Source organism: Salmo trutta, chromosome 32 (genome assembly GCF_901001165.1).
Source record: "Salmo trutta chromosome 32, fSalTru1.1, whole genome shotgun sequence".
Taxonomy (NCBI): domain Eukaryota; kingdom Metazoa; phylum Chordata; class Actinopteri; order Salmoniformes; family Salmonidae; genus Salmo; species Salmo trutta.
The window spans coordinates 23,218,138-23,245,875 of NC_042988.1; the positions used below are offsets into that span (position 1 = coordinate 23,218,138).

At 42.8% G+C, this 27,738-nt stretch overlaps 3 protein-coding genes across 13 annotated transcripts in view; 1 reads left to right on the top strand and 2 right to left on the bottom strand.

Annotated features, from left to right (window-relative positions):
- Nucleotides 1-1,533: 1,533 nt before the first annotated feature.
- LOC115171454 (uncharacterized) lies at nucleotides 1,534-11,234 on the bottom strand. Of its 10 annotated transcripts, none has more exons than XR_003871195.1 (9): nucleotides 11,220-11,234; nucleotides 5,957-9,026; nucleotides 4,523-5,335; nucleotides 4,293-4,429; nucleotides 4,114-4,207; nucleotides 3,637-3,975; nucleotides 3,369-3,552; nucleotides 3,006-3,128; nucleotides 1,534-2,783 (listed from the first exon to the last, which is right to left on the bottom strand). XR_003871195.1 is itself a non-coding variant. In XM_029728271.1 (6 exons), the coding sequence occupies exons 1-6, from the start codon at nucleotides 5,436-5,438 to the stop codon at nucleotides 3,925-3,927; spliced, it is 762 nt and encodes a 253-aa protein (XP_029584131.1). In that variant the 5' UTR covers nucleotides 5,439-5,838; the 3' UTR covers nucleotides 3,740-3,924. The 10 variants fall into 10 exon arrangements, 1 of the variants encoding a protein (XP_029584131.1); XR_003871197.1 differs by lacking the exon at nucleotides 11,220-11,234 and having other exon boundaries at nucleotides 4,523-4,879; nucleotides 5,237-5,335; nucleotides 5,957-6,198; XR_003871199.1 differs by lacking the exon at nucleotides 11,220-11,234 and having other exon boundaries at nucleotides 4,523-4,665; nucleotides 5,237-5,335; nucleotides 5,957-6,194.
- A 3,835-nt stretch (nucleotides 11,235-15,069) lies between these two features.
- Nucleotides 15,070-22,735, top strand: LOC115171455 (uncharacterized). Its single transcript, XM_029728273.1, has 7 exons — nucleotides 15,070-15,163; nucleotides 15,261-15,420; nucleotides 17,115-17,286; nucleotides 18,181-18,304; nucleotides 21,218-21,285; nucleotides 21,551-21,679; nucleotides 22,209-22,735. Exons 1-7 carry the CDS (start codon nucleotides 15,156-15,158, stop codon nucleotides 22,220-22,222), a joined length of 675 nt encoding a protein of 224 aa, XP_029584133.1. The 5' UTR covers nucleotides 15,070-15,155; the 3' UTR covers nucleotides 22,223-22,735.
- Nucleotides 22,736-23,257: 522 nt separating this feature from the next.
- The window catches only part of LOC115171456 (ras-associating and dilute domain-containing protein-like), a 34,954-nt gene continuing 30,473 nt past the window's right edge, over nucleotides 23,258-27,738 (bottom strand). For both annotated transcript variants that reach the window (XM_029728275.1, XM_029728274.1), the window contains exons 14-15: nucleotides 24,630-24,769; nucleotides 23,258-24,455 (exon numbers count right to left, since the gene is read on the bottom strand). In XM_029728275.1, the coding sequence (XP_029584135.1) occupies nucleotides 24,356-24,455; nucleotides 24,630-24,769 (240 nt within the window). In that variant the 3' untranslated portion in view covers nucleotides 23,258-24,355. The remainder of the gene's footprint in view (nucleotides 24,456-24,629; nucleotides 24,770-27,738) is intronic.

The window sequence follows — 27,738 nt, forward strand, 5'->3', positions numbered from 1 at the left end:
TATATACAGGGAGTAGAAAATAACATGGCTATATACAGGGAGTAGAAAATAACATGGCTATATACAGGGAGAAGAAATAACATGGCTATATACAGGGAGATGGCTATATACAGGGAGTAGAAAATAACATGGCTATATACAGGGAGTAGAAAATAACATGGCTATATACAGGGAGTAGAAAATAACATGGCTATATACAGGGAGAAGAAAATAACATGGCTATATACAGGGATAAGAAAATAACATGGCTATATACAGGGAGTAGAAAATAACATGGCTATATACAGGGAGAAGAAAATAACATGGCTATATACAGGGAGAAGAAAATAACATGGCTATATACAGGGAGTAGAAAATAACATGGCTATATACAGGGAGTAGAAAATAACATGGCTATATACAGGGAGTAGAAAATAACATGGCTATATACAGGGAGTAGAAAATAACATGGCTATATACAGGGAGTAGAAAATAACATGGCTATATACAGGGAGTAGAACATAACATGACTATATACAGGGAGAAGAAAATAACATGGCTATATACAGGGAGTAGAAAATAACATGGCTATATACAGGGAGTAGAAAATAACATGGCTATATACAGGGAGAAGAAAATAACATGGCTATATACAGGGAGAAGAAAATAACATGGCTATATACAGGGACTAGAAAATAACATGGCTATATACAGGGAGTAGAAAATAACATGGCTATATACAGGGAGTACCAGTACAGAGTCGACGTGCAGGGGTACAAGGTTATTGAGGTACGTAGCTATGTACTGTACATATAGGTAGGCATAAAGTGACTAGGCAACAGGATAGATAATAGACAGTAGCAGCAGCGTATGTGGTGAGTGTGAAAGTGTATGTGTGTGTGTGTGTGTGTGTGTGGTGTCAGTATGCATGTATGTGCATGTTATGTGTGTGTGTCTGTGTGTAATATTATTAGAGTGTTGAGAGGTTAACTGGCAACCTGCCATCATTGAGTTCAACATCAGAACACTCTTTTTCCACTGAACCATAGAACCGCAGGGATCACCCCAAATCTGACGGGGTCACAAATTCCCAGTAACAATCCCCAACCTCTGGAGGCGCCCATTTCCGCTCTTTTCCACCAAACAGTGACTGTAGTGGGGCCTAAAACAACAATGTTGTTGTGGTACACAGCAAAAAGTCCAGTGTTGAATTAACTCCCACAGAGTTGATTTCAACACTTTTTGAGGGTTTATATAGGTCCACACTCTCCAGAGTTAAATTAACACTTTCAAAATAGTTAAACATTTAACACTCTGCCAGAGTTCCTTCTTTAACTCGCAAAACAGAGTTAAAGTAACACTGCTCCGAGTTAATTTTTATTAACTATTTGGGTAGTGTTAATTTTTATTAACTATTTGGGTAGTGTTAATTTCACTCCCTAAAGTGTCAATTATCTACACTGAAAAAATGTTAAAATGAATTGTTAATTTATTCAATATTATTTAATTAAATATATACTTATAATAATAATAATAATGAATCACAATAAACAATCATTGTCAAAAACATTTATTTGTGCCTTCTCCCTTGCAGTCAGTTGAATTAAAACATTGTGAATGAAGGTATAATGTACATACTTTCATCTGAAACATTGTATGAGCTTTGAATATCAAACGGTTTATGAAATTTAAGCTCAGACATTTTTAGTAGACATCTTTCCACACTTCGTAATACTCTGAATGCATGATGATGGTCATCAAAATTCTCTGTAAATAGCTTGTTTGTCAAAAAAAAAAAAAAGATCTTCAACCAAAAGTACATCACTTATTTGACAAAAGACTGGCATGTCTTCTTCCATTGCACTGCAAATAACTAGTCCAGCTTTAAATTCTACACCATCAACTTTAACCCAACTAGTTGAGAAAACATCTTTTGACAAGATCGTTTCAAGCATTTCATTGTTGACGACATTCTCATCTCTGAAGAGAAAAGATTTAATTGGCCCATACTCATTTTGTTTGAGGGTGAAGGTTTCCCAGTGATAAGCAATGGCCATTGATGCTTTTTAGCAAGCGATTTGGTTATGTTTTTGAAATTTTTAAAACAATCTTTAAACAGCTTGTGTTTGGCCTCAAACCTCATACACCACGTATATAATAAGGGGCCAATTTTCCTTATAGAAGATGGGTAAAGGATCATAAAATGATGCTTAGGTATCAAGTTTCTATGTGGATACAAGTGCTTAAATAGTTTGTGGTGGTCAACAATCAAATGCTTTAAATATATTGTCATACCTAGAGTGAGAGAAGGTGAAAAAACTATGTTCATTATTTGAAATAACAACAGTAACAAATTCCAGTTTTTGTTTCCTGCAGGAATAATGTCAAACAGTGGGATGTTTTTCACAAGACAATGTCTGAATAGAATTCAAACCAATGCCATTGCCAAAACTCTCCAAAATAATCTTTGTAGGAAGATTTTTTCATTCTAAAAATCCATAATCAAAACAATAAATCCTGGAAAGCAAGTCCTGTTCTGACATAGTGTTGCGTGAGATATCCAAAAAGCAATTTGATCTCATACTGAACCACACCCTCAAGAAGATCATGCATGATATCAAATGAATAGTTATTACAAACATGGAAATACTTCAATGAATTAAACGGTTTGCCTTAAATGGGATGAGACGCTTATCCATTGTGATGTAGAAGCTCTCAATCTTGCTCTTCTGACGCCCAACAGCGAGGAGGTACGGCTGCCGATCCTGCTGGTTGCGGAGATGCTCCTCCAAACTGCAGCATGACTAGGGTTGAGATCAGAAAACTGAAAATTAGACAAGAATAATGTGCAGCCAGAGAAAACTACATTATAGAAGTGATTATTCAAACAGCTTTTCATTGGCTAGTGCAAGATGGGAATGAAGACTTAATTACAATTCCATCCACTTTTTAACAACCCTCATTTACATATGTGGCTAAGAAGGTGACGTGACAAATTATTATAATCACGTTAATAATATAATTACCTTATGAAAGACAACAAGTCTCAACTGCATCACATGCACTAATTTTGGGAGACTTCAGTCCCCCTGGAGGTGGTGGAAGGAGATGTAACAGCAACAACAGGGAAGCCATTTCTTGGTCGTAGGCTGAGGACAAAGAGTCACAAGAATTAACTGAAAACTCTTCAAATGTAATACTTTTAAAGTTTGAATGAGAACAGGGAGGCATTATGAGAACGTTTTAAACAGTCATCCATCTATTAGTCACATTTATCCCAAAAATCAGATCAACGTTCAGAGATACACAGAATAAACAAATGAAATATTATTGCAGTTATAATTTAACTGCAATTATAGCAAATTTATTAAAATAAAATAAAAACTCACTTGTTGGCTCATCAAGATCACTTCCTGGGGGACTTTCTGCTGACTGCACCAAGCGACGCAACTCTGGTGTTGAGGTGAGCCGCTTAGCCTCTTTTATGACATTTGGCTTGAAGAACAAATCCCATTTCTGAAGAAGCCTGGAGGATGTGTCGCCATCAAATAGGAGAGTGAAGTCTTGGTCCACCTTTAAGAAAGAAGATATTAAACTACTACTTCAGGAAATACTTTCAAATTTCAAGCCATTCTAAACATCTCATCCCAAACTTACCAATCCTTTTGTATCCAGGAATCTTGGGAAGCTGGAGAGGATATCAACACTTCTGCCTGGGTCATTAACGAGCTTCTGACGGTGCTGAAACGTCTCTCTCATCTTCTGGAAAAATCAGGGAATTGTCTGTGGTATGGTTGAGCAAAGACATGGCCTCTTGGCAAGCATCACCATCAAGCTGCCTTTCAACATTAACAGTCCTTTGGAAATTTGGGCCCCCTGGAGAAAAGTCAATTGGGCTATTTGGTAGCAGTGCAGATCCTCGACGAATCTTCCTCTGGACTGTTTTCAGACGCCAGAAATGTATCCTGTGCTGCTTGCAGCATCATAGAAGTGTTCCTGAAATGGAAAAAAAGAAAATAAATGCGTTGTCATACCAGGCTCATGAGAAATCTCACGGAATTCAAATATCAATGTCATCCACAGTTGTGTGTCACAACATGACATGAAAGAGTTAACAATAATAATGCCTATTACATAGCCCTTCTTGGAGTATGGATCCTTGAGGGAAGGGAACAACATCACTATCCCACGCGCATAATCTTCTCTGATTGCTTTAGTGGGGCGGTGCCTGAGAGGAGATATTAAATTAGTACATTTATGCAATGGCCATGCAGTTATCTGGTACAAATAAAAACAATGTGAAACAAACATACCCATGATTGTCAATCATGTAAGCCACCAGGATGTTAACCATTTTTCTTCTTGCAGCATCTGTTAGGGTTTCTGTTGTTTGGTACTCCTGTAGTACTTCTTCACCCCCAGACTTGCCTCTTAGCACAGCTTCAATCAACTAATACAAAACAAAAACATTACAATACAAAACATGGTGATAAATAGCTTTTCTAGAGACTCAGAGTGAAAAAATGTGAAAGCATTAAGAAACCTGTTCAGCAGACACAGCATCATGTGTATCCTCAATTCTTTGTCTCTTGCTAGGGACATCATCTAGGATTATAGTTGATGCACTTGAGCTGAAGCTTGAGTCAGACGTCTCAGAAGCAGAAGACAAGGAGAAATCAGAGAATTCTAAAGGAATAGAAAAAATGCAAATAATTATATTATGTAAGGTGTAAAGTTCTTTATTATACCTGCCTTGATATCTCACCCTGATCTGAGAATAGTGTCAGCACCACATTGCCTTGTCCAATGAGGTCGCTGAATATTTCTGCATCAACTTCTGTCCCTGTTGCATCCTTGTATATAACTTTTGCATCAGGTGGCAGGCAAAATCTCTCAATGACTGGAAAAGATAGTAAGGTCAAACTGAATGTGCCTTTGAAGTCAGCACTGTTTCTTGCCTCACAGCCAATAACTCTTCACGTTGAATACACACTGTATAACCCTTAAATAGACCTAGAGCATTTTCCATTACATAACCCATTCCCTCTTAAGTCCAAATTGATGATTGGCTTTTTTTCGTGACTGTTTTGGTGTATATTAATACTTTACACTCTATGAAGCACACATTACAGAACTGAAAATGATTAGCAATTTAACCCCATTTACCGTATAAAAGAGTCTGATAAAGGCATGTAATGAAAATTAGAATCGACAACATTAAGGAGCTTGCACAACGAGTTTTTAAAGCCATGCTAACCGTTTTCATGGAATTGCATAAAGTCAAACCGTCCTTCATCCTCATCCAGCTTCACATATTTCTGCTGTTGGCTGTACTTCACCTGGACCAGCATTTTGACTGAGACATGCAAGGAAGTTTGACAAAGTAAATAAACATTTAAAGGAAGAACGATAAAGATTAAAGCTAAGTCGACAGTGTTACACCATTTTTGGTGACCCATCAGATTCTGTGACCTGCACTGTTGGAAAAAGTACTAATTTTCAGAAAATCGCGCTGTGACTGAGATATTAAAATGCTGCTTATGCATTGACTCATCAGTATTTAATGAAGCACTTAAATGTTTAATAAATGTTTAATATCAGTCACAGCCCGATTTTCTGCTAATTTTGTACTTTAGCTTTAACTTAGTAATTTCAGTAAAATTAACTGGTGAAGGGGGGGGAAAGACGTTAGCTCCTGCCTCAAACAAGATTTTATACAGTAAAAAAACATAACGCTTTGTTTTTCCTTTCAATAAATCATCATTGATAAAGTTGGAGACGGTTTAAGTAACAAACTGTTAGCTAGCTTACCATACACTTCTAGCTAGCTAATCACCAGGACAAATTTGCTGCTCAGACTTGGCAACAAACACGGTTTTGTTAGGCATATATTCTCTGTAGATGTTTCATTGTTCATACTGAAATTCTCAGCATCAATTTATAATTGTTTCATTAAGTTTGAGTTAATTGCACTTACCGTGTAGTACTGCATGGGAGGGAGAAAATGGCGCCGACTTGTCTCCTCTGTCTCCAACCGACGAAGTGAAATGCATGGGCGGAGCTTAATTACATCTCTGCGGAGTTGGGTTAACACTGACCGGATCAACTCTGTCAAATAACTCCAACACTGAACACCATTTAAATCAGAATGTGTTAAAATTACACTCTGGGAGTGAAAATCAACTCGGAAATGTTTAACCCTGAAATTTCAACACTCCAATTTTTGCTGTGTATGTTTGATTAAAGCACCCCACCCAGTACAGTACGTTATAGGAACACAGGAAATCCACTGGATTATGTAACTGGCCTGTTATAATGGTTTCTGTCAGCCTCTCAGGCAGAATCAAATCTATTGATCATACCTGGGCTCTATTGACCCAACCTCTAATGTGAGTAGAATAAAAACACAGCTGTGAAAAACCTTCTGCTTTTTGGAGCTCTTCTGTCGTTGAACATCTGCCGTGTGGCATATGTGTTGGAAACAGTGGAGTTAGCAGCCAGCTAGCTGCCCACTGATGCCGAGGAGAGCTCCACGTGTAGCAGACACTACACTACACTGACACGTGCAAGTGTACACCAGGAGAGAAAGATTTAGACCTGGACACTCTGGCCGCTGCTGTCCCTTCTTTGTGAATAGAACTGTGACGACAGCAGCATCAGGTCATGACGTGCAAACATGCCTTTAATTAGTTAAGGTTATTGTAGTATTCTGGGATCATAGGAGCCAATCACAACAGCTTCATGACTCAACAACAAGGGTATATTATGAATGAAAATATGACTCAGTTTGTTTGTTCAGTATTGCATTTGTAAAACACCTTGGATTTACTTTATCCAACGCCATGTCTTTGTGCTGTGTATATTTGCATGTATCTTTGCAAGTGCATGTGTGTGTTACGTGTCGGTGACGTGTGCCCATGTGTGTAAGTGTTAAGAAATACAGTATGTCTCCGACAAACCGACACAGCTGCGCTCATGGGTATTCCCGCGACGTGCCGTTCCGATCCTCTGACCGGCGCTCTGATGCATAGCTCACAACACAGAATATTAACATTGTCTTATCAAGGAACTGCAGCACAAGCCACCTCCCCTCCCTGTGAAAAGGGGGATTATGGATGCTCGAGCCAGCCAGGGGTAGGAACTGAAGAGGGAGAGAGACTGTATCCCCACTGCACAGTCCAGCTCTTCCCAATTAATTCCACTCAATAGAGGCTGATATGTATCTGCCACAGGCTGACCTGTGGCTGAGGGAGAGGAGAAAGACAATAGGTTTTTAATCATCTCAGTGGAAACCAGCCTTGAACGTTGGGTTTTCTCTCTTGCTGTTTGGAGAAACGTGACAGTGATTTAATGACCAGAACCAATCAGAATGTATTCTGAATGGTTCTATTGCAGCCAACACGTACATCGATGTTGCACATCAAAGACACAAGGCAAATGACACTGGCTGTCTTGATAGAAGTTTGGCAGTAACATTTTCTCAGCTAAAGTACTCTCTAAATAATCAGTTGCAAATGTTCAGCAAGTGTGAAATTCAAGTCTGTCTCTGCAGGCTGCTGCTGCCAGAGTACAAAAGATCATGAAATCCTGCATCTCCAAATCTAACCAATAAGATTTCAAATAAACATGACACATAAAGAGCTCTCAGCCCATCTCCAGCAGAGCAACTGAACAAGTCAGTGAGTCAGAAAGTCACCTCAATGAACCAAATTTCAGAATATATAATAGACAGGTTCGCCTAAGGATTGCACTGACTATGACGCATCTGCAACCAAATATAAACCAGAATTTGAATGCTTTTTGACATGACGCACATACATGGAGAGTGTGGTATCCAAAACATGGCCTCAATTTAAACAAAGTAGAGGTTTGTGTATTTGAAGTGATGTACTGCAGTGTGCACAGTGTCCTTCATACAGTATGTTCTAACCACACACACACACCGCCTTGGTGAAGCAGTCTGCAAGTAGCTCCCTACACAGACAATACTACTCCTAATGCAGGAGACCAGATGGGATGAGCCACTCTCTAGTCACAGTAAAAGTCAAAGTGGTTCAGTCTCATCCCTGTAGCAGTGAGGCTCTCCAACCCTCTGACTGTCCTCGCCCTCGGGACAGCTGGCTGAGGTCTTTGTGTTCCCTAGCCTTCAGCCATGCTCTCTGTCCTCACCTCCACTCGCAGGCCAGCACGCCATGCCACCCTGCTTCCACTCTCTGCCGCCTGCCGAATCAAAGCGACAGGATTAAAAGCTGCCTCCTGTCCTTTTTCTTCAAGATCTTATTTATTTATATCCACAGAGGGACTGCAGCAAATTAAATGTCACTTTGAACTGACTTCAGAGGGCGGTTTTCAAAGTGATCTTCGTTATGCCGTAGCCCCATGATTAGATCCTATATCAATCTGAGAATAAGAGCTGAGTCCATTAGGCTGAGCTGTTCTCTGTGACTATTCACTGCTGAAGGGTTAGCTACAGTGCATCTCCTCATTTGAGGAAATTGATAAAAGATTGTGATTTAATGCAGTTACAGTTTTGAAATCTCATTAAATGATCAGATGATGTCATCCATATGAAATGTCTATTTACATTGTCCATATTTGTATTGTGTAATCATAATGGGACTGGTATTTGCAAATGTGGCATTTTCCTTTGTCTATAAATAACTGTAAATACACAGTGCCAAGTTGTTCTCAGTGATCAGACAGCATATTTACTCCACAGGAGTAATCTGAGGATTGGAAAAGGAACAAATAGATTTCCACCAGTCTCATAGGCCCTACAGGGATTAAAGCTGACTGTTATTTTTATTTTATTTTTATTTTATTTATTTAACCCCACAGTAGATCCTCCCCTTTTGATTCAGTGGGATATAGCCCCTGGTGGCCTCGGATGTGAGAGTGCTACCCACTTGAATTGTGTATCTTCATGCCAGCCTGTGTGTGACTGAACTGAAGAGGACATGAGCAGCACGCCACCTCTCCATCACACTCTTCCCAATCCTCCTCTCTCTCTGATCTTCTTTTTTGCTCTGCCAAGTCCCACTGTGAAGCTGCAGTAGTTGAAGTATACAAAACATTAAGAACACCTGCTCTTTTCATGACATAGACTGACCAGGTGTGTCCAGGTGAAAGCTATGATCCCTTATTGATGTCATTTGTTGAATCCACTTCAACCAGTGTAGATAAAGGGGAGGAGACAGGTTAAAAAAATGATTTTTAAGCATTGAGACAGTTGAGACATGGATTGTGTATGTGTGCCATTCAGAGGGTGAATGGGCAAGACCAAAGGTTTAAGTCCCTTTTAACTGGGTATGGTAGTAGGTGCCAGGCATGCCGGTTTGTGTCAAGAACTGCAACGCTGCTGGGTTTTTCACCCTAAACAGTTTCCTCTGTGTATCAAGAACGGTCCACCACCCAAACGACATCCAGCCAACTTGACACAACTGTGGGAAGCAATGGAGTCAACATGGGCCAGCATCCCTCCATGTAGAGTCCATGCCCTTATGAACTGAGGCTGTTCTGAGGGCAAACGTGGGTATATATGGAAGGTGTATTTAATGTTTGATATGCTCAGTGTACAACAACAAACCAGTCACCAGCCACCACCAGGACACAGCCAGTCACCAGCCACCACCAGGACACAGCCAGTCACCAGCCACCACCAGAACACAGCCAGTCACCAGCCACCACCAGGACACAGCCAGTCACCAGCCACCACCAGAACTCAGCCAGTCACCAGCCATCACCAGGACACAGCCAGTCACCAGCCACCACCAGAACACAGCCAGTCACCAGCCATCACCAGGACACAGCCAGTCACCAGCCATCACCAGGACACAGCCAGTCACCAGCCACCACCAGGACACAGCCAGTCACCAGCCATCACCAGAACACAGCCAGTCACCAGCCATCACCAGGACATAGCCAGTCACCAGCCATCACCAGGACACAGCCAGTCACCAGCCATCACCAGGACACAGCCAGTCACCAGCCATCACCAGGACACAGCCAGTCACCAGCCACCACCAGGACACAGCCAGTCACCAGCCATCACCAGGACACAGCCAGTCACCAGCCACCACCAGGACACAGCCAGTCACCAGCCATCACCAGGACACAGCCAGTCACCAGCCACCAGCAGGACACAGCCAGTCACCAGCCATCACCAGGACACAGCCAGTCACCAGCCACCACCAGGACACAGCCAGTCACCAGCCATCACCAGGACACAGCCAGTCACCAGCCATCACCAGGACACAGCCAGTCACCAGTCATCACCAGGACACAGCCAGTCACCAGCCACCACCAGGACACAGCCAGTCACCAGCCACCACCAGGACACAGCCAGTCACCAGCCATCACCAGAACACAGCCAGTCACCAGTCATCACCAGGACACAGCCAGTCACCAGCCACCACCAGGACACAGCCAGTCACCAGCCATCACCAGGACACAGCCAGAGAAACTTTACTAAGAAGAGACTGACTGAACTCAGAAACACAGCACAGCATCATAATGCATCACAGGACAAGATATACAGCAATTAGTCTCACTGTCAAAAGAGACTTCCCTTTTTGTCTGGAGTTTGTTGTGCACTGCACTGCAGGCTAGAATTGACATACAAAACAATGCCCTTGAACAATATCGCAGATACTCATTGCACATTTATACTGCATGAGAATCATATTTGCATTAATTACATACAGTACATAATGGACCAAGGATAGTCTAGCAGGGGCATTAGTCTAGATAGTCTTTAGTCAGGTGCATTTTAGAATGAAAGATTAGTCATAATCCTGGATAGCAATGTGCTTATTCTCCAGTCTCAAGGACACTGCGTAATGTTCTCTTTCTAAAGCTGTGTTACATAAACTTCAATGATGCCTCCCTGAAAAGAGGCATTGGATATATCGCTTTGTTGGCCCCACAGTTGGTGATGAATTGATTTATGGTTTGTGGCATAGTCAGGGCTCCTGAACATGCTGTGCTCAAGAGAGTTTTGGCGGACTTTATTTTTGACTGGTGTTCAAAAGCAATGACCTGCTGAGGTTCACTGTTCTCAGCGAGGCACTGGGTGTTATTGGCAAGTGAATTGGCACTGCCCTGCTGCTCACAAATCAAAATGGCTTTGTGTCAAAATCAAAATGACGGCTATGGTTCAGTGGTTATTACAGACAATAAATGTCATTATAAATGAACCAAAACAACCAAAACTGAACTAAAAGTTAGACTAAGATGATGACCTGGAAACAGTGAGGAGAAACCCAGACAGAGATGAGCGGATGCTCCATCATCTGAGTCTGGTGAGAAGGTGCCCACCGCCAGCTGGGATGAGGAGGAGGACGAATGAGAAGGTGCCCACTGCCAGCTGGGATGAGGAGGTGGAGGAATGAGAAGGTGCCCACTGCCAGCTGGGATGAGGAGGAGGACGAATGAGAAGGTGCCCACCGCCAGCTGGGATGAGGAGGTGGAGGAATGAGAAGGTGCCCACCGCCAGCTGGGATGAGGAGGTGGAGGAATGAGAAGGTGCCCACTGCCAGCTGGGATGAGGAGGTGGACGAATGAAAAGTTGCCTGCCAACCTGCTCTTTAGTCCAGCCACGCAGCGGTAGGCAGTGCTAGGGCATCACAGGGCAGCGCAGTGTACAGGAACACCCACTGAGCCCATGCTGGCCTGGAAGTAACGCTACACTGAGGATTCCAACAGAACACAGCAGCAGAACAGAACACAGAGACAGAGTGTGTAGGGGTGGAATACCAACTAGTTCCACAGTGGTGGCGAGTATTGAACTTTACTTAACAAAACAAACACTGTTTAGTACTTTGGTCTGTTCTGTTTCCACAGTGTCTCTCCTCTGCCAAATAGATTATTCCCAAATAACCTTTTAGAGGTTGAAGAGTTTTAGGCTGATACAGCCTTCCCTGTAGCTCAGTTGGTAGAGCATGGTGTTTGCAACACCAGGGTTGTGGGTTTGATTCCCACGGGGGGCCAGCACAGGAAAAAAAATAAAAATGTATGAAATTGTATGAAATGTATGCATTCACTACTGTAAGTAGCTCTGGATAAGAGTTTCTGCTAAATGACATAAATGTAATAAGAGAGCCCAACACAGGTCGGTGGCACCTTAATTTGGGATGAAGGACTCGTGGTAATGGCTGGAGTGGAATTAGTGGAATGGTATCAAATATATCAAACACATGGTTTCCATGTCGTCCTCCCCTCAGCAACTTCCTGTGGAGCTCAATGTTTGTATGGTATCACATCTGTTGGCCACTATTGGATGTTTCTCTCACTTCAGTCTAGTTGGCAGACTCATCCCATCCTTAGCCCATTGCTTTTTCTTCAGTCACAGTGTCTCAGATGGAGCCTGCCTTCAGTGTCTACAATGTCCTGCAGCCTGCATACAAAAGAATCCAGCCGTGCCATGAATAGAGAAGCTTGTTTCTTAAATCCCTTCACATGGAACCAGAGGCAGAGCTGCTGCTATGCTTGGGCTCCACCGCTACAGCTGACAGTACCTTAGCTCAGAATGTGCATTGATGCCAGGGAGTAATCTGACAATATGTCTCGTCTCATGTTCCTGAACATGCAGGGATCTGTGAACTTCTCCTGTCACCAAGAATGACAAAATCCCTAAGATCCTATTTATGTCAGCTGGACGCCTTAGCAGGAGCCAGTCATTCTGTGATTACATAAAACAGAGAATACATGGGCTCTTAAAACAGCGCTGTGGATAAAGAACAGAGTATCACAGTTTAGGATTATTATAATGTAACTTGGTGTTGGTATCAGAAGTGCAGTTGATGAAAATGCTGGCATCTAGTGGTAAAGAGATGAATAAACGATATGAACAAGATTGAATGTTCATTATTATTTGACTATTGTTAATAACACTGGCTTCAAATAAAATATGTTTCACTAACGTTCATAAGTCAACAAATTATAGCACAAGTATACTATAGGCAGCCATGAAAAATGTATGAACCTTATACTCGTGAATCTACTATCAGCTACTATCACTTCCACAGACCCCCGACTCCTTTTTGGCTTTGTGCAGATAACCTTTTAATGGTCATGCTTGTCACCTCCTTTGTGTCAACATGGTGCCTAGTAAGATTTCCAGCAAACAAAAAGTAGGATAAGACAAGAAGAAATTATGCCGAAAAAACATGAGGCCTCCAAACGTAAAAATAAGTAAGTAGCTTGTGACTTTTGTTATAAGAACAACTTCGAAAACACCTGTTATATTTCTCTGACAACGGCACAACCGCCAGCCTAAAATAATTAATGTAGCTGCATTGAAATTATGGTGGAATATTCGAAGTTCATCACTCAATGCTAAACCAATGTCAACAATGCTAAACCAATGGACACATTTAATTTCACATGACAACATTGTAACAACACACCTTAACAGTAAAATCACAGTAGGCCTACTTTACTTCCAACAGGGGGCGTTGTAACACAATATGTTGCTATACACTGAGTATTCAAAACAGAAGACCTGATCTTTCAATGACATAGACTGACCAGGTGAAAGCTATGCTCCCTTATTGATGTGACTTGTTAAATTCACTTCAATCAGTGTAGATGAAGGGGAGGAGACAGGTTGAAGAATAATTTTTAAGCCTTGACACAATTGAGACATGGATTGTGTATGTGTGCCATTCAGAGTGTGAATGGGCAAGACAACAGATTGAAATGTCTTTGAACGGGTATGGTAGTAGATGCCAGGTGCATCGGTTTTGGTCAAGAACTGCAACGCTGCTGTTTTTTTGTTGCACTTAACAGTTTCCTGTGTGTATCAAGAATGGTCCACCAACCAAAGGACATCCAGCCAACTTGACACAACTGTGTGAAGCATTGGATTCAAGATGGGCCAGCATCCCTGTGGAATACTTTCGACACCTTGTAGAGCCCATGCCCCGACAAATTGAGGCTGTTCTTAGGGTGAAAGGGGTATTCGAGGGGCCGCTCTAATAATGGAAATGCATGTCCTCAACAATGGTAGGCAGGCGAGATCATTTGGGAACATTCTAGCCAATGAGAGGGCAGATACGCGTGTGAAGAATTTTCCTATGATCGTGTGCTTGAGTTTCTATAGATTTTTTCCATCTTAAATTGAAACCAGATACACTTGAGGGTATACTGGTATATCAGTCTGGGTAGTAAAAGAAGATGTGTTATGTAGTTCACTACTGATGCTGTGTGTTTGTGCCCTGACATTTTTCTTTCATACCAGAATGACAGAGACAAGGCTTTTTCATGGTGTCCTAAGTGGTTTCATTTGTAGATTCTCTTGTGTTGATGTTTCTCTTTTATCAGTAATCAGATCAGGTCATGTTTTTCTTCCTCTAAACCAGATTAAGTAAATGTAGGGGGGTAGTCATCAATCCAGAGAGAAACTCCAGGGAGGGGTAATCCTTTGGCTGTGAAAATGAACACAAAGAATATGTTTCAGTTTTCTCAGAGGACAGGTGTTTGTGAAAGGGGAAACGTAAACAATTGGATACTTATTTTTATCATTGCATAATATTAGACAGTATGCATTATATATTATAGATTGTCATACATTTGGGTAAAAAGTTTCATAGGTAATAGGTTATGAGGCATTGTTTTTATGGAGGACTGGTAAAAATGTTAGGGCCTGACCATTCAGTATCTAGTATAACAGGCAATCTTTTAGTCTATGAACATCTGTATTGCTGTTGGCATCTGCTGGTGCTTTACTCTTGATCAGTTTTCTGACTGGACACTGCATTGCAGGGCTGACTCATATAGTTCAAAGTTATTAGTCTTCTACCTGCTGTTGCTCACCACCCCCACCCCATGCACCCATCATACCCCCCTCACAGGTTAGGTCTACAGTGAGCTGCACCCCAGACCCAGAGCTGACGTGTCCCCCTGAGGGGCTCTACACCGGGCCCCCCAGTCTCCAGATGGAATTTCCTGTGTCTGGGGGGGGGGGCTGCCTTCTCCAGGGAAGGGACTGAAAGGAAACCTGGGAGAGCAGTAACCAGCACACTCTGGCACTTGGTGTTTAACTATTCACCACTATGTTGTTTCCTGCCCTCATTGTTATAGATAGGGAGGGAGGATGAGACATCGCAAACCCTGGTTTGCCCTTTGTCAGTCTTCATTTCCCATTCTATTTTGGTCAATGTCGAGTCTGTATCTAAATGAAAAGGTTTGTTGAATCACGACTCAAACAATGTTCTATTAAAAGGAAATGGAAAAATAAACACATTTTGGAACCACCGTAACTCATTTCTCTTTGTCTTCAGAGTCCAGAGTGAGACACTGAAGACCAGCACTGAGGCCACCTCAGATCCAAACACAGAGCCCAGTACTGCATCGTACCCTGGAACACCTATCAACCAGGACATAGTGAAGGAGAAGAAAAAGAAGAGGGCTATTATACTGACCAAAGATGAGAAGAACATGGTATGGTGCAACACATAATACTCAAATATACACTACCGGTCAAAGGTTTTAGAACACCTACTCATTCAAGGGTTTTTCTTTATTTTTACTATTTTCTACATTGTAGAATAATAGTGAAGACATCAGAACTATGAAATAACACATATGGAATCATGTAGTAACCAAAAAAAGTGTTAAACAAATCAAAATATATTTTATATTTGAGATTCTTCAAATAGCCACCATTTGCCTTGATGACAGCTTTGCACACTCTTGGCATTCTCTCATCCAGCTTCATGAGGTAAAAGGGAAAGGGGGATACCAAGTCAGTTAGTCACCTGGAATGCATTTCAATTAACAGGTGTGCCTTCTTAAAAGTTAACTTATGTAATTTATTTCCTTCTTAATGTGTTTGAGCCAATCAGTTGTGTTGTGACAAGGTAGGGGTGGTATACAGAAGATTGTCCTATTTGGTAAAAGACCAAATCCATATTATGGCAAGAACAGCTCAAATAAGCAAAGAGAAACAACAGTCCATCATTACTTTAAGACATGAAGGTCAGTCAATACGGAACATTTCAAGAACTTTGAAAGTTTCTTCATGTGCAGTCGCAAAAACCATCAAGCGCTATGATGAAACTAGCTCTCATGAGGACTGCCACAGGAATGGAAGACCCAGAGTTACCTCTGCTGCAGAGGATAAGTTCATTAGTTACCATCCTCAGAAATTACAGCCTAAATAAATGCTTCACATAGTTCAAGTAACAGACACATCTCAACATCAAAGAGACTTGCTTGGGCCAAGAAACACGATCAATGGACATTAGACCGGTGGAAATCTGTCCTTTGGTCTGGAGTCCAAATTTGAGATTTTTGGTTCCAGCCGCCGTGTCTTTGTGAGACGCTGTGTGGGTGAACGGATTATCTCCGCATGTGTATTTTCTACCCTAAAGCATGGAGGAGAAGGTGTTATGGCGTGGGGGTGCTTTGCTGGTGACCTTATCAGTGATTTATTTAGAATTCAAGGCACACTTAACATGTATGGCTACCACAGCATTCTGCAGCGATATGCCATCCCATCTGGTTTGGGCTTAGTTGGACTATCATTTGTTTTTCAACAGGACAATGACCCAACACACCTCCAGGCTGTGTAAGGGCTATTTGACCAAGATGGAGAGTGATGGAGTGCTGTATCAGATGACCTGGCCTCTACATTCCCCCGACCTCAACCAAATTGAGATGGTTTGGGATGAGTCGAACCGCAGAGTAAAGGAAAAGCAGCATATGTGCTCAGCATATGTGGGAACTTCTTCAAGACTGTTGGAAAAGCATCTCAGGTGAAGCTGGTTGAGAGAATGCCAAGAGTGTGCAAAGCTGTCATCAAGGCAAAGGGGTGGCTACTTTGAAGAGTATCAAATATAAAATATATTTTGATTTGTTTAACACTTTTTTAGTTACTACATGATTCCATTAGTGTTATTTCATAGTTTTGATGTCTTCACTGTTATTCTACAATGTAGAAAATAGTAAAAATAAAGAAAAACCCTTGAATGAGTTGATGTTCTAAAACTTTTGACCAGAAGTGTACATCAGGATCCTTATGCGTAGTGCGTAGTAGCAATGTGAGGACTCTCAAATGCATCTTGTGAGAACCTAGCCTGAAAGTGTTATGCAACATAGCACTGTGATAATGGTTTTGTGTTTAATCCCGTAAGGCCGCCTTAGAGAAAATCTGCCAGGCCTTTAGGTCCGACCAGACGGAGTATGAGCGGTTTCTGGATCACATGACTCTCTGGCTCCAGGAGCACCAGGAACAGGCAGTGGAGCTGTTCAGCCTGTGTGATACAGACAGCACTGGTACCATCGGCTCCGAGGACTTTGAGCTGAGTAATCCATCCCTCTTCTGCTCTGTTACACCCTCATTCCCAGCCAAATGACCCGATATCAGCTGGAAAATCTATCTCAAAGCTTTCATCTGGGGCTCATGGCTGCAATTAAAGTATGTCAAAGGATTACCTCATAATGAGTCCAAATACTCTTTTCAATGCTAGTAGTTCACTCTAGCATGTTTCAGTGAGTTCCATTTGGAAATGTTGCGATGAGTCTTTCCACTGTAGACCCCTTGAAAAGTAAGGTCAAATGTAACTGGCTGTTCTCAGCTCCTTTAAATGTAACATAAAGAAAACCACTGTGGCAAGCGATTACAAACCGTTTTATGAGACTCCTGAGTCAGTCCTATCTGAATGCCACTGACTGTGTGGGCTTTTATTGAAGATATATAAGTGCTTATGGTCAGTGTTCTGATTCAGACTGCTTAGAATGCAAGCACTTGTTTATTTCCTGGAGAGCTTGTAAGTGGCCCTCTCACCCCCCACAGATAACAGCTCGTCCTGGGAAACAAAAACAGAACAATGTTCCTTTTGTCCTTCAGGCCCCAGACATTGAGTATACTGTAAGTTTCTTCAGAAGAAAACATTAATCCTTCAGAAAGTTGGAGCCAAGGAGAACCAAGGAGCACAGTCAGCCTTAAATCCAACATTCAGGCCTCTTTTATTTATTTATTTACATTTTATTTAACCTTTATTTAACTCTTGGCTAATGCCTCTGTGGATAGAGCCATTCAATGGCTGATTCACTGGGGAGATAGCATCATCATTGATATAAGAATCACTATCTAGGGGATTAGCACTTTATAATGGACATCTAATAGCCACAATTTCTGTAGATTGTCTCTGGTATAAAAAGCAATACGTTCAAATTGGAAATCCCTTACATCCTTAGGTATGACAGATTTGGGGATTCCATGTCTGCAATTTCAGCTGGACCTGCTGTCTCAGCTACTGAGGAGAGGCAACGATGGGGAGATTGATTACAGGGACATGAGCAACCAACTACAGAGAGTAAGGTAAAGCAAAATCAGCATGCTATTCAAATCAAATCAAATCGTATTTGTCACATGCGCCGAATACAACAGGTGTAGTCATTACAGTGAAATGCTAACTTACATGCCCTAACCAACAATGCAGTTAAATAAAAGTAACAAATAATTAAAGAGCAGCAGTAAAATAACAATAGCGAGGCTATATACAGGAGTGCCGGTACAGAGTCAATGTGTGGGGGCACCGGTTAGTCGGGGTAATTGAGGTAATATGTACATGTAGGTAGAGTTATTAAAGTGACTATACATAGATACGTAATAACAGAGAATAGCAGCAGTGTAAAAGGGGGGAGGGCAATGCAAATAGTCTCGGTAGCCATTTGATTAGATGTTCAGGAGTCTTATGGCTTGGAGGTAGAAGCTGTTTAGAAGCCTCTTGGACCTAGACTTGGCAGTCCAGTACCGCTTGCCATGCGGTAGCAGAGAGAACAGTCTATGACTAGGGTGGCTGGAGTCTTTGACAATTTTTAGGGCCTTCCTCTGACACCGCCTGGTATAGAGGTCCTGGATGGCAGGAAGCTTGACCCCAGTGATGTACTGGGCTGTACACACTACCCTCTGTAGTGCCTTGCGGTCGGAGGCCAAGAAGGTGCCATACCAGGCAGTGATGCAACCCGTCAGGGATGCTCTCGATGGTGCATCTGTAAAACCTTTTGAGGATCTGAGGACCCATGCCAAATCTTTTCAGTCTCCTGAGGGGGAATAGGTTTTGTCGTGCCCTCTTCACGACTGTCTTGGTGTGCTTGGACCATGTTAGTTTGTTGGTGATATGGACACCAAGGAACTTGAAGCTCTCAACCTGCTCCACTACAGCCCCGTTGATGAGAATGGGGGCGTGCTCGGTCCTCCTTTTCCTGTAGTCCACAATCATCTCCTTTGTTTTGATCACGTTGAGGGAGAGGTTGTTGTCCTTGCACCACACGGCCAGGTCTCTGACCTCCTCCCTATAGGCTGTCTCGTCGTTGTCGGTGAGCAGGCCTACCACTGTTGTGTCATCTGCAAAATTAATGATGGTGTTGGAGTCATGCCTGGCCGTGCAGTCATGAGTGAACAGGGAGTACAGGAGGGGACTGAGCACGCACCCCTGAGGGGTCCCCATGTTGAGGATCAGAGTGGCGGATGTGTTGTTACCTACCCTTACCACCTGTGGGAGGCCTGTCAGGAAGTCCAGGATCCATTTGCAGAGGGAGGTGTTTAGTCCCAGGGTCCTTAGCTTAGTGATGAGCTTTGAGGGCATTATGGTGTTGAACTCTGAGCTGTAGTCAATGAATAGCATTCTCACGTAGGTGTTCCTTTTGTCCAGGTGGGAAAGGGCAGTGTGGAGTGCAATAGAGATTGCATCGTCTGTGGATTTGTTAGGGCGGTATGCAAATTGGAGTGGGTCTAAAGTTTCTGGTATAATGGTGTTGATGTGAGCCATGATCAGCCTTTCAAAGCACTTCATGGCTACAGACGTGAGTGCTACGGGTCGGTAGTCATTTAGGAAGGTTACCTTAGTGTTCTTTGGCACAGGGACTATGGTGGTCTGCTTAAAACATGTTGGTATTACAGACTCAGACAGGGAGAGGTTGAAAATATCAGTGAAGACACTTGCCAGTTGGTCAGCGCATGCTCGGAGTAAACGTCCTAGTAATACGTCTGGCCCTGTGGCCTTGTGAATGTTGACCTGCTTAAAGGTCTTACTCACATCGGCTGCGGAGAGCGTGATCACACAGTCATCCGGTACAGCTGATGCTCTCATGCGTGTTTCAGTGTTACTTGCCTTGAAGTGAGCATAGAAGTAATTTAGCTCGACTGGTAGGCTTGTGTTACTGGGCAGCTCTCAGAGTCCCGCTCTTTGAAAGTGGCAGCTCTACCCTTTAGCTCAGTGCGGATGTTGCCTGTAATCCATGGCTTCTGGTTGGGGCATGTACGTACAGTCACTGTGGGGACGACATCATCAATGCACTTATTGATGAAGCCGGTGACTGATGTGGTGCACTCCTCAATGTCATCGGAAGAATCCCGGAACATATTCCAGTCTGTGCTAGCAAACAAGTCCTGTAGCTTAGCATCTGCTTCATCTGACCACTTTTTTATTGACCGAGTCACTGGTGCTTCCTGCTTAAATTTTGGCTTGTAAGCAGGAATCAGGAGGATAGAATTATGGTCAGATTTGCCAAATGGAGGGCGAGGGAGAGCTTTGTACACGTCTCTGTGTGTGGAGTATAGGTGGTCTATAGTTTTTTTTCCTCTGGTTGCACATTTAACATGCTGGTGGAAATTTGGTAAAACGGATTTAAGTTTCCCTGCATTAAAGTCCCCGGCCACTAGGAGCGCCGCCTCTGGATGAGCATTTTCTTGTTTGCTTATGGCAGTATACAGCTCATTGCGTGTGGTCTTAGTGCCAGTATCAGTCTGTGGTGGTATGTAGACAGCTATGAAAAATACAGATGAAAACTCTCCCGGTAGATAGTGTGGTCTACAGCTTATCATGAGATACTCTACCTTAGGCAAGCAAAACCTTGAGACTTCCTTAGATATCGTGCACCAGCTGTTGTTTACAAATATACATAGACCCCCACCCCTTGTCTTACCAGAGGCTGCTGTTCTATTCTGCCGATAAAGTGTAAAACCTGCCAGCTGTATGATGTTCATGTCGTCGTTCAGGTACGACTCGGTGAAACATAAGATATTACAGTTTTTAATGTCCGTTGGTAGTTTAACCTTGCTCATAGGTCATCGATTTTATTTTCCAATCATTGCATGTTAGCCAATAGAACGGATGGCAGTGGGGTTTTACTCGCTCACCTACGAATTCTCTGAAGGGAGCCCGACCTCCGCCCACTTTTTCTCTGTCTTCTCTTCACATGAATGACGGGGATTTGGGCCTGTTCCCAGGAAAGCAGTATATCCTTCACGTCGGACGCTTTGGACTCGTTTAAGGAAAAAGCTTCTACCAGTTTGTGGTGAGTAATCGCTGTTCTGATGTCCGGAAGTTATTTTCGGTCATAAGAGACGGTAGCAGCAACATTATGTACAAAAATAAGTAAAAAAATAAGTTACAAACAACGCAAAAAAACAAACAAAACAACAGTTGGTTAGGAGCACGTAAAACGTCAGCCATCCTCTCCGCCGCCATTCTACACACATACCATTCTCAAACATTCTAGTGTGGATGTTTGAGCATGTTTCTATTGGTTTCTATTGATGTTTTATCATTCTGTTTGAAAGAGTGGAGGGTAAGGATGAGAGAGAAGAGAATGCTGGTACCTGCTGTTTGGAGATCACTAGAGAGAAGCTACAGCCCAGTCCTAACTGTCAGCTGGGATTGTGGAGCCCACCACCTCCTGAGACAAACAGGTAAGACATTCACATACAGTACATACTGCACAAACAAGCACTCAGACATACAGTATCTATACACACAGAAATACTCATGCTACAGTACATCACCCAGACAGGTCCACTTAAAATTAACTCCCATTGAAAATACATGTCAGCCATTTACGTTTACGCTGAGGTTCGAAGTCGCCTGTGTAAAATGAGGCAAAGCTAAAAGCCAACAATTTTTACTCAAGACGAATTGTTTCACAAATTCTTGTGGTTCAATAGGAACAAACAAGCAGCACTGATAAACAGTAAATATGTAGGATCTGCCCACAAATTGCTGCTATACCAAAACAGCCAGTCTGTGAGGTTAACCATGACAACCAACCTTCTCAGGACAAAGCTATTTCTGACCTTGTAACTCTGTGATTAGCTCTAAATCACTTTGGGACACATCTCATTAAGACCTTGTATTGCACAGTAAGGAGTATAAAATAGCATAGCTGATCATAAGAGACAGTATATTTATCATCCACCTATTCTATTTCCAAACATGTTCCAGGTTCATTCTTCTGAGTATCAGACTTATACCATTTGACTACGGAGGAGCCCATCCAGGGAGCTTTGAGGTGGTTCTTCCTAGGAGCACCAGGGTGTCCAGCCTGTTCAGGGTGATCGAGGAGCGGGTTGGGATCCAGACCACCAGCCTGCATGTGTTCAGAACCAGAGTTCCCTCCCAGGAGTCCTTCCTACCGCCAGACAGCTCTCTGGGGGAGTGTGGCTTCACTGGAGGCCCTGAGGACTCACCCAGACAGGCCACACTGTTCTATGACTACAGGCTGGAGTTCACTGACTGCCCCATCCTCAACTGTGACCACTACTTTGGTTCTAAGCGACCTCAGATTGGGGAGGACTACTTTGCATCAAGGCCTGTCTAGGTGACCTGTATAGCTTATAGTATCAGCTGTGTAACTTACTATATCAGCACTTTTTTGATGTACAGATCTATCTTTGTGTGACTAGCACCATGAAGCAATTACAGTTGATAATTGGCTGTGTTTAGCTAATTATTAAATCTGATAATTAAAAGTGCATTAATGTCAGCATTATACAAGACTTGGGCAGGACACTCCTTACAATCAGCAGCTTCTGACATAGTTTTGTGTAAAGTATGTAAAGTGTGAGATTGCCTTTTTAATACCAAAACAACCATTTTCCTATGGGCCTCAGGGCACAGTGGAGAACCCTGGGGTGTGTCAAATTGAGTGGTGTAGTGGAAAGTGCTGCTCTAGTGGAAACCAAAGGGGACTATAAATGGCGGCTCTTGTGGTGGCCCACTAAAGCGTGCCTGCCCTGAGTGAGACACACCCTTTGTTCCCTGCTACCCCCCCCCCCCCCCCCCCCCCCCCCCGTTTAAAAGCACTTGGTCAACAGCTGGAGTCCTTATTCACCCCAAAGTGTGCCGTTGCTTTATTTGGCCTTGTTACGTCCCACGCCGTAGAGTGTTCAACCATCTGGGGATGCAGGTTGTACCGTCTGTGAGGCAACAACCTCTATGGGTAGAAGGCAATGTAGGGATTGGGGAATAACTCAGGAATTTTGGAGCTCTCATTTTGCTTTAAAATCGAAATAACATTTATTTAATATGTTAAAAAATACTGAACAATATAAGTATAAAAAAATGGAATACTCTTATTTGTCGTCAATAAAATTGAAGACTTAACACTGTTAAGAGAGATAATTGACTTAAAACTGTCATAAAGAGTCATTTGTTTATAAACATTTCATAAACAGTCATAAGTTATAGTGTCACTGTCACCACATGGGAAAAGTCAGAGATGTTTAGCAGTGAGGTTTTGATACCTGCATGAATCTATATTAGATTATCACTGAGATCCACTGAAATGCCTTATAGACCATAGAGTCCATGACAACCTTTCGTTATACTGTAGTGCTTCAGAAAGTATTTCACTAATAGCACGTCAGTAAATATCCAAAGTATACAGCCACTACGACATAACAATGAGTCATTGTTTTCACTCCAAAAATACATTATAATTTACAGTTCTATAAAAATTGTATATTTGCATAAGTTCTTATGGGTTTTGGCATTTGTAAAGCTGAGCAACCTTCAGACAGAATGCTGTGCACTAGCCATTTTCAGTCAGTAGATAGTGGCCTTGAAGACACTGAAATAGCTCCACCCTGCTCGCAACAACTGCCTTAACCGCTGTTCTTTTCTACTCTCCCAAACCCAGTGCTTTCTGGGTACGAAGGACAGCTCACCATGCAGATTTATTCACATGCTGACAAGAAAAGGGGGCAACAGAAAACACTTCTGCAAAGCTGTCTGGACCATTATATTGATACACATGTAGTGTTTGCTTTTGAATTTGCATTCATTCAAAAGGGGTGCTTCAGAGAAGACTTAAGCAATAGTGGATTCAGTCTAGTGGTTTCATCCTCCTTTGAGTGTCCTCCTGTTCATTCTATGTACAGTAAAGCTTCATTTAAAATGCTCAGTGAGGAGTGATTATTCACCAAAACAAAATAAACAGTCAAGTGTCTTTTATCCTTTGGTTGAGGAACACGTCTCGTAAAGTACTGACAGGCAACTAAGCTCCTTAGTTGGATAAAGAGAGAAGATTAAGCTCCCTTCTGAGGGTCAAAGGTCACATGGGGAAGCCTCCAATGAAACCTTCCTTCCACTCAGCACGTGATCACTGAGCTCTTCCCCATTGATTTCGACTCGTTTTTGGCCACCAGCAATCTGAGGGCATCTCCAGATGAACGAATGAGCTCTCTACCACTGTGACGGAGAGAACGAGAGAGAACATCAGAGGGTGATAAACAGAGGGAGGGAACGACACTACTCTATGTTATGTTTTATAACTCTTACTACCTAAATAATATCCAGTACTGTATTACAACTTCTTAATCAACACAGGGTAGTAAAGACCAGTCTCCATGTTACAGTACTTACATGTGGTATTCCATGCCCACCAGACTGATGCCATTCACAGCCAGGATACGATCTCCGAACCTCAGCTTCTGGCACTGGGCGGCTGGGGACTCTGGTACCACTGACTTGATATAGATCCCAGTCATCTTCAGAGGCGTTTTCTACACAGGACACAAGAGGATGCAGGAAGCGTTGAGGTTGGGTCTGACGACATGCCGTACCTGCACTATAGAATCATTACAGTAACATCTCCGCTGTTTCATCTCTATCCTACAGGGGGCACCACATGTTATAGAATCCTCCACAGCAGTACACCTGCATGCATATACATGAGTAGAGGCTTTCACAGACCAGACACGTTTCTGTTATGAATTCAATTATGAAAACAGCACTTTAGTAGAATTTGAAGCCAAAGGCAGACATTGGAATGAGGGTAATAAGAGCGTCTGGATAAGAGCGTCTGCTAAATGACTTAAATGTAATAATAACCATTACAGCTGCCTATTGTGCAATAGAGGAGTCTACCAGTTCTTATACATTTGCTTAGTGTTCTCAATGTGGTTGTCACGACTTCCGCCGAAGTCGGCTCCTCTCCTTGTTCGGGCGGCGTTCGGCGGTCGACGTCACCGGCTGTCTAGCCATCGCCGCTCCATGTTTCATTTATCCATTTGTTTTGTCTTGTTCCCTGCACACCTGGCTTTCATTCCCCAATCACACTACATGTATTTATTGCTCTGTTCCACCTCATGTCTTTGTGTGAGATTGTTTCGTGTTACGTGTCATGTTTGCCACGCTATTTCTGGTGTGCGTTTATTCCGTGTTTTATTATCACCAGGTATGTTTATTTGTTTGTACTTTATTATTGTGACTGTCTGCGTGTTTTTGCACATTGGCACATTGGCTGGAGGTTTGGACGCAGTGGCGTCCGTCTGTTGGTTTCTCCTGCCTAAATAAAGTGTGTGCCTGTTCACAACTCTCTGCTCTCCTGCACCTGACTCCACTGACAGTGGTTCATGGCTGACTTCAAAAGGAGGTCAACACATTTACCACATGTTGTACACCTGTTAGTAAACCCAAGCTTAAGCCCACACCCACATACCATAACCACACACACACACACACACACACACACACATTAATGTAACACAGTGTTGGGGAAGCTACTCTGAAAATATAGTTTACCAAGCTACCATTTACTTCATACTGGAGGAAGTTAAGCTAAACTAGAGCTACCCTTAAGAAAAATATAGTTTACTTGACTAGAGTTACTTTGAAAAAGTAGTTTACTACATTCAAACTACTTTGTGAAAAATTATCATATGTAAATCTGAAATGTCATAGACAACAAATTGCAAGAACAGAAAACTTTGGGGTCATATGTTAACAGAATGTGTAATTGAGTTAATTGAACACAAAAATCGATGTTCCAAGTGAGAATTAGGCAGGTCTGATGCTGAAAAAGAAAGGAAATTATTGCCTACTTCACCCATATTTTATTTTAGCCCCCCAAAAAGTATATATGGAGGTAGTTTAGTGCCTAAAATAAGGGGTTAAATACATGTCAAAAAATAGATAAATCGTTCCTGATCTTTCTTATATCTCTCAGATATAGGACAGACACTTCTGAACAAATGTCCTTTTTATTTTGGGGGGGGACTATCTGTTGTTCCATGTAGTGAATCTGTTATTCAATGTGTTTCTATGGGCTAATAGCAGCAATGCCAAATTCAATGTTTCGTTTAAAAAAAAAGTATCATTTTTCAGGACACTTTAAGGGGTCTTCAAATTCAAAATCAAATAGCTATATGATCCTTGGTATTGCCATCTTAAAACAATTCCATATGTTAGCTTAGTAGAACCCCCCCTCCCCAGGCTTAGACAGGGCTATGACAATACAGGATTAAATTACTAGTTGAACTACATGTAGTTCACTATTCCCCAACACCGCACGCACGCACACACGCACGCACGCACGCACACACACACACACACACACACAAAGTCCCACATAGGCTCAACAACTCTTCTTGCTATCTGTAGCTGAGTTCTATGTCACAATTCAACTCATCATTCATTTAAAGCTAGATTTCCCTGACTTTGATGCATGATGATGTAACACAGTTAATCATGGGAAATATGTAACCTTTAACTAATTAACCTGTGACTATGAGGTTTGAACGGCCATGCAAGGCCTTATATTAGGATGTCATAAATCACATCACCAAATAAGAGCCACACGCCCCTCGCATCGACAAGGCTGTCACTTTGTACAACCAGGCACTATCACGACTTCCACCGAAGGTGGCTCCTCTCCCTGCTCGGGCGGTGCTCGGCGGTCGTCGTCGCCGGCCTACTAGCTGCCACCGATCCATTTTTCCTTTTCGTTTGTGTCTGTCTGTTTTGTCACACCTGTGTTTCATTTAATTGATTTCGGTGGGTTTATTACCTCCGCTGCCTGCTAGTCTTTGTGCGGGATTGTTTGTATGTGTTACTTTGTTAGGGGTGCGTGTCTGCACCACAGGGTTTTCTTTTCACTCGGTAGTTGTACCATTTAGATATATGTTTAGGAGTGGAGGTTTCTCCTCCGTGTGTTGCGTTACTTTCCCTGTGTGTGGCGACTTCGTTTGAGCGTGTTTCCCCCGATGTTGTTGTTGAGTTGGGACTCCTTTTATAAATGATTGTGCCACTGGGACTTCATTGCTCTCCTGCTCCTGATTCCTGCACCTCCCTCCTACTAGGAGGTACGTAACAGAATCCCGCACCCTTCATAATGGAGTCAGCAGGAGCTGACGCGCTCTCCACTTCCATGGAGGAGCGCGTGCAACACCACACCACCGTTCTCCACCGTCTCGGGACCGCCATGGATCAAGTGATGGCGACGATGGAGAGATGGGAGAGGGGTGGCCTGCCTACCCCTGCACCAGCCACACTCCAACCTGCACCACCATCTTCTCCAGCGCCATCCAGCCCCAGCGGTATTCGGCTCGCGCTCCTGAGGGAGTACGATGGGACGGCTGCCGGGTGCAAGGGTTTCCTGCTCCAGCTAGAGCTTTACCTGGTAACCGTTCACCCGGCTCCTTCGGGAGGTGAGAGCGTGAACGCCCTCGTCTCCTGCCTGTCAGGCAAAGCT